The 10,503-nt window shown below is 34.9% G+C and overlaps 1 protein-coding gene across 1 annotated transcript; it reads left to right on the top strand.

The window, feature by feature from the left end:
* Positions 1 to 3: 3 nt before the first annotated feature.
* LOC140155746 (uncharacterized) lies at positions 4 to 9,648 on the top strand. Its single transcript, XM_072178696.1, has 3 exons — positions 4 to 220; positions 6,482 to 6,715; positions 7,901 to 9,648. The coding sequence occupies exons 2-3, from the start codon at positions 6,516 to 6,518 to the stop codon at positions 9,222 to 9,224; spliced, it is 1,524 nt and encodes a 507-aa protein (XP_072034797.1). The 5' UTR covers positions 4 to 220; positions 6,482 to 6,515; the 3' UTR covers positions 9,225 to 9,648.
* Positions 9,649 to 10,503: the final 855 nt, after the last annotated feature.

Consider the following 10,503-nt stretch of genomic DNA (forward strand, 5'->3'; position numbering starts at 1 on the left):
ACCGTTATGGACACAAAGGCACTGATAGTTATCACTTTTCAGTGCCATTTTTCAGTTATTGTAACCAATTTAGAGCAATAAATTTACAGTTTCTAGTATTTAACGATGGTTGAACTACCGCATGCAATTCCTATGAGTATTCTATGTGAAGAAATAAGGCATACTTTGACTGATTTAGTGAAAGCTTGCTTGCAGAAACTGTAGACCAAAAATTTACAAGGTAAGCTTAAAAAAATAAATACCGGTAATAAAATAAACAGTATTTAACAACACATGAATCTTGGAGTGTTAGCATAATAGTTCCGTATAAAGGAGTCGACAGGCAGTTTTAGTTACTGCAATTTTCGAGCGTTTGAGGACTTGTTCTCAATCAAGTTGTAGAACCTTCGCTCTTACGTAGGTAGGGACAGGCACATCTGAGTGAGGGCGCTATTTATTTTACTTGATAATAAAGCCCTATGTAAATCTGTGCCATTTTGTGCCACTGAAAACACCATTTTTGGAGAAAATGATGGATAAAACCAAAATTAATCTGTTTCAGATGCTCTAGTTTGCATTGACAACAGATTCAATGCCTTAGGAAGCAAAATGCAACATTGACTTCACTTTTGAATATTTTTTTCTGTGAGATATGCCTTGGGGAAAATCACCGTTTTGGTCAAAAAGGGGTCAAAAAGGGCATTTTGGGAAAAAATTCTATTTTGACCCAAAATTCATCTTCTGACAAAATGGAAACATGGTTTGACAAAACTTTCATCCTTTTCACATAATAATTCCAGTTTACTTATTTGCTGGGAGAAAGCACTTTTTTGTTATCGCTTGGGAAAAATCATTGTTTTTGCCTAAAATAGGCCCAAAATGGCCGGAAAATGGCAAAATTTGACCAAAATTAGCACAAAAATCACTTTTTTACCACCTTAAAATTTGAATTTTCATACAAAATTTCACAGATGTGTTGAAAATGATAACATACATAATATTCAACAAAAATTAGATTAAATTACAGTGAAAACAAAAAATTGACAGGGGGGCACAAAAATTATCAAGTCCCCCCATGCACACTCCTATGGTAAGTCTTATCAGAGAAAATGGCCCAATGTTCCGACAGTAATTTCATCATAACTTCACTTAGCAATAGAGTAGAAGATTGGTTTTGGTGTCAAATTGTTTCTGAGAAGTTCTCTCTTCCAATGAACAACAATTCATGTTAATAGAATTAATTTGAAATTTTTATGCCTGTCCCTAACGTAGGGACACTAGCATGACCACCCTGTCCCTGACTAAGCCTAGGAATAGGATAAACACTTGTTTGTGCTGAACGTCAAATTGGTCACTTATCGGTCACTATTCAAAATGTGACATCTACACCAATTACAGTCCCCGAAACGGTCTACTTTTTAGCCGACCTCAATTCCGAAACATTTAGTGATAGTTAAAAATGCGATCCCCAACCCTTTGCTTGGTAGGCATGTTCACAAAATTTTCAAGTAGGATATTTCACATTGAAATTATTTTGTTTAAAAAGGTGATTATTTAACTTTAAAAATGAGGGGTCAACCATGTCTGTAGGTAAAAAATTAGCGAAGTTATGGGCAAATGTCTGTTTTAAAAAAACTGCACTTAATTCTGCGCCCATCATTGACAATGCCTTACACTGACTTACTGTACAAAAAAGCATGTAATGCACCATTTTTTACCACAATGATCCATTTTACACAAAGGCGATTTTATTTTATGAAATCTAACTTTAACTGCATGCTGACTTCTGTATCAAGGATAAAGTACCAGCACTTTTTAGACTGTCGTCAAGTTTCTGGTGTCCAAATTTCAAATTTTGTACTTTTCCTATGGGGATTACACAGTTAAGCCATTGACTGTGAGCTACTGTGGACACAACTTTTTGGATTGAATGTCGCCCTCTATAATAAGCAATGTGGACATGTCTACCTTTGGTTACCTTTGGACGAATTTGTAGAAATCTCCGCAGAGTCTCTGTGTCTGAAATTCCCCGGTACAAACATCAAAAATGTTGCATTTCTCAGTCCCGGTGATGATACTTTATCCGCATTGCAGTTTTCATACTTGAATATGCATATCTCTGACCCAAAAACGTGGCGTTGATTTCAACCAATCCGATCCACCGATTGTGACCACGTGGTCGGTTTCATGAATATTTAATAAGCAGCTTGATACTGACGTCATATCTGAGGTGACCAGGAGGCACCATTTTGGTCAACTGAACTCGACTCGTGCGTTCTCTTGGTTGACATAAATCGTCATAAATCGTCATAATTTTCAATAACGGGTAATAATAGGATTTCAATTTTTGATTAATGAAGTTACTTTATACTTGTAGTTTTGAGGAATGACAAAGTTGTTTTTGGAAACTTAGATGTTTGTTTCAACTGATGATGTAGGATCGCAAGGTGAGTGAATTCGTGAAGAGATTTGCTTGTTTGAGTGATAGTAGGATACGGGATGTAGGCTAGTCCTCTGCGTTTGACCTGCTCCGACGTCTCAATTCACACGGAATTATTCGTACCTGCTAACCAGACAGCAATACTGCGTATTGCTGTATGGAACCAGATATATAGCATGACTACACACACGTCCACATCTCCATACTTTAATACACACTTACGCAGTGGGTGGGAATTTGATTCAGCGTTGTGACACATTTTTACGCTGGCCCCTAAAAATTTCAAATTGATGCCACGGAAAACAAAATAGAGTATGAAGCTCAAATTTTCACAGGATTTTACTTTCTCATCAATATCTACCACCACACAGAAAAAGAAAAAAATTGAAAAGGTGCTGCGGTGCACATCCCTGGAGTTGACATGGATTGGCTCATATGAATTATTTTGAAATTTGAATTTGAGGTTAGGGGACCAGGGCTTTAGCTCAAGAGGGCAGCATTTACCATACTGCACTGCACCATTAGCTAATCCTGTATGTTACCTTCTTTCACTTATCAAGCTGAACACTGTTAAAAAGTGATATGCTGCCATAGAACTAAAGCGCTTGATCCCTTCTTCTATCTCTAATTCATGTGTGTTCATGAAATTTATCAAAATACAAATTTTTTTTTTTTTTTTTTTCAGTTGATCATCAATCAATCTTTATTTTCATCAATCAATCTCATTACAAACATTATAGCATTATTATATACAATTATTGTGAATTAACAAGATTTGATGAAGGTAGGTACATCACAAAGCCGAGGCCTGATAACGATGTACCACCTTTTAATTAACAAATAATTATAATTTAATCAAAACAACGAATATACACATAGACATAAATAAATAAACAAAGAACCCATCTTAATTTACCATAATACAATTTTAAGCAAACAAATATTTTAGCAGTAGTATAGTAACAAGTAGTATAGTGAATAACATAGAGTCAGCACAATATGAATTATAAGAACCCATCTTAAGGGCTGGGGTATGAACGTTTGGACAGTATTTATTTTGGGACATTAGAGCACATCAGACATATCGAATTGCATTCTGAATATGAAGAATGTCATTCGATATCAAATAATTTTGATTTTTTGAAATTCGCAATTTAATACACATTTTATGGCAAATCATTAAAAATTGATATTTTTGATATTTAACAGTACTTGAAGTAAACTTTATAAATCTGATGATTTATACTTAAGGTCATGTTTTTTATACTGGGACCCTAAAAAAGGTGGTGCTGTCACATTTTGCTAGATCATTTTGTCTTCTTATTCCTATATTTTTGCTAAAATTCATCATGAACAAATGGTTTTGGTCTTATTTTGAAGATAAATTATTAATCTAATGAATTAATAACAAATACAATTAAATAAATGTATTAATTAATTACTACAGCTTAATTAAGTTAATTAGTCAGGGGTGGTGCGGAAGTGGAGGAGCGAAGGCGGAGGAGCTCTATGTAAATCCAATGGGAAGTTGGTGTGCATTAATAAAATTCATGCACTTTGGTGCCTAGTAGAAGTAAAAATGCAGTTTCATAGTTTTATCTTATTTTTTAACTTTCAAACTATAATTGCTTAATAGTTTATCTTAATAAACTTTAGTAATTAAGGATTTAACGAGCTTTTAATTAATGCAGTGGAACATGTGTGTCATGCAATTCAATAGAATTCAGGATATAGGATAGGTTTTCATAAATAGATGGACTTTTAAATTGTTTTATCTTTGAAAAATCTATAAATATGTCTTCTCAAAGGAGATTATTACAGTCAAAGGATTAATCTGATGACATATTGATCTCTGGTTATTGTTAAATAGTTTGTTGATGTAGGCTTTAGAATTATGCATGTATATATGCCTATGTACCATTGTTACAAATTACTTTATATTGATTTTTGGAACACCCTTTATGGGAATTGAATATTTAAATGTGATATTATAGCAATTCTTTAAACTATTTTGAATATATTTTCCAAATTCAAAGTGCATTTGATTACAAATGCTACAATTAATGACCCTTTTACATTAAATTAAGCAATTTAAATACAACTTTTTTAATACCTTGTATAACACAATGGGCTTAACAAATATGGTGCAAACTATATATTTAATGAAAGGGCTAATTGCATACATTCCAAATATCAAGTTCATTTTCCAATTTAATATACTATGTAGAAATATTGGAGTGGTAAAGAAATGTTATTTTTTGGTACTTTTCATTGGAATCACCCTGTATATTTTTTGGCACACCCTGTATATCCATTCAAACTTTACAGATTTGTAATCCTGACAATATATGCTTTCTAAAAATGTATAACTTTACATAGTTTAGGTGAAAACTCTTTGAAATATAATCAGAAATACAAAAAAGGAGTTGATTTTTGACAAATTGCAAGATGTGACACAATTGGGTCCCACCTCAAAAAACATGACCTTAAATTGTATGTAGGTGGGATGAAAAGCCGACGATCAATTGAAAATTTTGACCTTACATATTAAAGATATGGATTTTTTTCCCAAAACACCAAAAAAAAAAATTAGGTCTTTTTGGGAAAAATCCATATCTTCAATATGAAAGGTCAAAATTTTCAATTGATCGTCGGCTTTTCCTCCTGCTACATACACTTTAAGAATATATCATTAGATTTATATAATTTACTTGAGGACTGTTATATATCAAAAATTTGAAAAATATCAAATTTTTTTAATTTGTCATAAAATTTGTATTATATTGTGATTTAAAAAAAATGAAAATTATTTGATATCAGGAAGACATGCTTCGTATTCAGAATGCAATTCGATAGGTCTGAGGTGCTCTCATGTCCCACAAAAAATACTGTCGAAACGCAATAAACGCTCATTTTGGATCCCTTAATTTACCGTAATACAATTTTAAGCAAACAAATATTTTAGCAGCAGTATAGTATCAAGTAGTATAGTGAATAACATAGAGTCAGCACAATATGAATTATAAGAACCCATTTTAATTTACCATAATACAATTTTAAGTAGGCAAATATTATAGCAGTAGTGTAGTATCAAATATATAGTGAATAACATAGATTCAGCACAATATGAATTGTGACATTATTTGTTATCTTTTAGATACCTTAACATACTATTTTTGAATTCATTTACCAGTTTAGCTTCTTTAATTTCACTTGGCAAACTATTCCACAGCCTAGGACCAAGTGTTAAAACATCAGTGACTTTATGGATGTCAGTTTGATAATTCTCTTTCTTTCTGGTATTATAATTGTGAATAGACTTCATGTTTATGAACAAGTTGTCAAATGAACTTGGTAATAGACCCTTATGATATTTGTACATAAATATACCCAGTTCTTTATTATACAGATGGCATATATTAAGTAAATTGTACTTTTCGACCAATGGTTTGGTGTGGCAAAGATACGAACTATTATTTATAATTCTTACTGCTCTTTTCTGGAGCTTCACAAGTCTGTTTAAATTATACTTATTAGCAGAACCCCACAATATTATACCGTAGCTTAAATATGGTAAGATTAGCGTACAATACAACTGATACAGGCTTGTTTTTGGTAAAAAAAGTTTAAGTTTGTTTAAGACACCAATATTTCTAGAACATGTTTTACTAATGTTGTTAATATGTGACCTCCTGATTTGGCCATCTCCCAAATCCATATCAAAGTTGTCAAACACAAATTGTTGCATAAAACAATCAAAAGCCTACAAAAATGTATGTAGAAAAATAAAACTTTTTGGGGCTGTAAATTTCATAAATTACTGTATTTCTACATGTAAGTGAAACTGATCATGTACATAATAGCAACAAAAACCCTCTTACTTGATGTATTTAACTAATCTGTCTGTGCTTTAAACTTTAAAACAAGAGAATTGATCAAGTAGTTTTGGGATTGTATCAAAATGTTAAAAATGAGACTGAACCCTGTACAACGTTATTCCATTGCTGCTTTGTTCATATTAATATCCAGTTATTCTTATTCTTTGTCATTTTTAATCTACAGGTGAATTCAAAGTGTACATGTACTTACTGTCAACATGGCATCTGTATCAGAACTGTGCTGCAGCATAGACGGCTGCTGCAGTCATGAAGTGGAGGTGCCATTTGTGCAAGAGGCTAGCAGTACCAATGATTTACCTGTGACAGAGTCTATCAATATCAACACTTTGCCTGATGAAATCTTACTCCATATCTTCTCTTTTCTGGAAATTTATCACAAACTTCGAGTGATTGTTCAGTAAGTTACATTGTCAACATGTGACTAAATCTTTTTAGTACAGCTACCATTGTGTGTGGGGGTATTATTTGTGTGGGGGTGTGTATGTAATCGCTTTCAATCAAGGACACACACACACTCTCTGCATTCCAACTGTGGACCATGTGGCAATGGTTGACCGGCCCAGTTAGTGGAGGTCTGCAAACGATCGCAAATGCATGTATTTTATAACATATTTGCAAAATATGTCCTCTTTTGTTATATAAGATATACACACATCCACAGTTACTACAGTAGGTTAAATTCCATAACCACAAAAATACACACAAAAAATGGCAAAAAACGTCCACGGTTTGTCGATGAGTACGGATTTGGACGTCCATGTGTGCAGTCCTAAACAGTGTCCATGTTTGATGGCGATTACACATCGGTGTGTGTGTCTGTCTGTCTCTCTCAATGGGTATGTGTGTTACCATGCATGGATGGATGTATACCATAGCAAAAAGAAGAGGTATCAGGACAGTTCCTGCAATTATACAGGATAGAATGCTAGTGCTCTAGTTGCCACATAACTGAAGGTATCCGAAAGTTCCAGATATTAGGTGTCTGAATAGTATACAAGCAAGTACTACATGTACATTGAAACAATTTTGAATTTTGACCCCTGTGTAAACTTTGACCCTGGATATATCTGAATGCCCAAGGGTGCCCATAAAATTCTTCATCTTCACACCTGTAACAATCATTTAAAAGCAAAAATATGTACCCAACTATTCAGGTAAGGGAATATATTGGGGCAGGCCTCAAAATCCTTTTTTTATTTTATTTTGGGAGGTACTTTTGAAAAACATGGACCCTGTAATTTAACTTTTGGGGGCTACTTTCAGGATTGTGTGGGCTAAATACCCTAAATATCCATTTACTTTGGGCCAAAAGCCTCAAAATAGTTTCCTTTCAGGGGCTACTTTCTATTAAAAATCATCCCCATAATTTAATTTTGTCATTTTCGGGGGAAAATTGCCCTTAAGGACCCTAGATTTTGAGCGCTGTTTTGGGGTAATATATTGTACTAAAAATAGACTTTTGGGCATTAGTGTTGTTTTGTTCTAGAGACAGGACTTTCTGCTTTTAGGGAGAATGATTACACCCTCATTCTATTTAACAGATCTGAACAACTAACAATTTTGCTGATTTCATTTATTTCAGAGTCTGCAAGAAGTGGCATAATTTAGCCAAGGCTAAAATCTTATGGCGTTGTATGGAGTGGGGATTAAATTTTGGCTCGAAGACTGAGAAGCTAATTCACTATATGGATACCAACAAGATCGGTCAAACTTTGCAATTCTACAAGACCGCCTTTCATAATCGCCAATTGCTACATTTCTTATCTTCAAGATGCCCTAACCTTAAGAGTCTCCATCTTCCCTGTTGTTATGGCAACCAACTGAATGTAGTTCACCTGCCACGTTGTCTCACCCATCTCAGTATAGACTTTTCACTGTGTGGTCATGTGTTAGATTGGGAGCGCAATGACAAGAACTTATTTAGCGCTTTGAAGTCGGAAGAACTACCAAACTTGACTTCTCTGTATATCAGAGGTTTGTCGGAAGATGGCCAAAGTGGACTAGACCAATTTCTTGTCAAGTTGTCGCAGTTGAAGGATCTCAAGAAACTACATTTACATACAATTAGCTTCCGTCAGGAAGAAATTGATGCTATTCGTAAAGACTTCTTCAAAAATCTGCCGAATCTGAGTGTTTTAATCTTGGAAACTTGCGTGATACTCGGTAAACCAACACCTCTAGATTTTGGACAGTTACTTGTGAAGCACTCCCAACAGTTGTCAATTTTGTTTTCCATTCACTCCAATTTTCTAACGGCCAAAGATCTGGAGATTTTACCAGATCATCCATCATTGGAGACACTGGTACTGGACTGGTGCCCAGGTTTAACTCTTGAAAACATTGTCCAGTCTTTACAACCTTCCTCTAACCTTAAGCAAGTGTATTTTTCTCCGTACGGCAAGAGCGAAACTTTCAAAAGTGATCCATTCAGTTATGATATCCCATTCAGATCAATCCATAGATCATATAAGAGAGTTCAAAGGTCAGTGCATTTACCTACATGTAAGAAATCATCAGATACAACTGAATATGACAAACGTAGAGGATCAAAAGGACCGCAGATATTTTGTGGCCGTAAGTTGTACTGTCATAAATACATGAGGCAAATTGTTAAGCTACTTGTTGAAGAACGTCAAAAACTAGTTGCAGTAAGGGACAATATCAAGGAACGTATGTGCAATGAATTAGGGTCCATTTCAACAAGCGCCCTCAATGTGTTATCAGATAACAGTAACAATGACAGTGACTCAGATAGCGATAGCTCAATGGTGCTAAGTGATCTGTCAGATAGTGACAATGATAGCTCTTGTCATTCAGGCAATTCATCCTTTCCATCCTCTGAGTGTTCTGATTGTGAGGGGTTACTAGACTCTAGCAGTGACAATTCACAACATAATGTTGAGTAGTCAATTTACAGTGAGCTAAGGCAATTTTATAAAAGCGATTATATAATACCCATATGACCAGATGGTTCCTGACATTTGGCACAGCGGGTGGTCTTTCTGTACATGTCAATGGAAAGGTGGCACTTGTGATCAGATTTTCTTTTCTTTCTCAATGTGTAATATAATACAGCTAAGTGAATTATTAGGAAATTCAATGATATTTGTGTGAAAGTTTTTATCCTTAAATTTGCCTATTGTGGGACGCTACCTGATTACTTGGTGGTCTTGGTATGGCGGCACCCATGGGTCACATAGGTGATTTTATGTATTCGCTTTTAGAAAACTGATTGATGACTCAAACCAGCTGACCACTTTAGCAAACTGGTCTGTTTTACCCCGTGGATTTTGCAGGTGGCAGATTCTAATTGCACGCTAACCTTATCCTGCATGGGCATGGCGTACGTATACACACACATAGAAGGGTAATTTGTCTGTAGGATGGCAGCACAGCAGTGTATATGCACTGATCACTGCTGATTTGAATGTGCACTGCAAAATCCAACATGACATTACTCTCATCTTGAGACGAGACATTAAAAGACCACTTCCTGTGCTTTCCCCAAGGAGGGTATGTTTGTATCCTGGTTGGGTAACCATGTTTAATCAAACGCAAAAACAAACCACAAGACCAGCTGCAGTCCCAGGTTTTGCCATCTGGTTTGAAGCAGATTGTGTCAATTGATTGCAAATTATAATATCTACAGAGGTGGTCCAGAGCAGTGTATCAATAATGTGACTTAAACGTGATATATACCATCATCCTTATTTATGGGCTATAAAAAATTATTTAATTTGTGTACATTGTGGAACATTCAACTACACTTGTTACTTAGCGACTAATCATACTAATACACAAGCATACAAGGCTACTCTACGCATCCATATTACTTATTAGCGATCTCTGCGAGGTTATCTGCGTACAACAGCTTACTACGCACAGCCACGCATAAGAGTATGTTCCACGATGTACACAAGTTATATCATTTTCTATTGTCTTGATATTTGAACAAAATGGACCCTATGTTTTTTAAGACTTAAGTTTTAAGACAATTGAGTTTTAAGATTGCTGGTAGAGAGCCAGAGGGCAGCATATCAATTAATTTAATGGTGATTCAGAGATGTGGGTGAAAGAGGGCAAGCAATCAGGGCTAGATAAAGTTGCTGCGCCTGATCTCTAAACGCAAAGGGCAGATCCGTAAAACAAGGTGTGTTTTTTTTTCGGCACCTTGCCAAGATTTTA

The sequence above is a fragment of the Amphiura filiformis genome, chromosome 6 (genome assembly GCF_039555335.1).
Source record: "Amphiura filiformis chromosome 6, Afil_fr2py, whole genome shotgun sequence".
In the NCBI taxonomy this organism is placed as follows: domain Eukaryota; kingdom Metazoa; phylum Echinodermata; class Ophiuroidea; order Amphilepidida; family Amphiuridae; genus Amphiura; species Amphiura filiformis.

Coding starts and splice junctions, on each gene's coding strand:
- LOC140155746 (XM_072178696.1), top strand. CDS start 6,516: ATGGCATCTGTATCAGAACTGTGCTGCAGCATAGACGGCTGCTGCAGT. Junction 6,716..7,900: donor AAACTTCGAGTGATTGTTCA/GTAAGTTACATT, acceptor CATTTATTTCAG/AGTCTGCAAGAAGTGGCATA.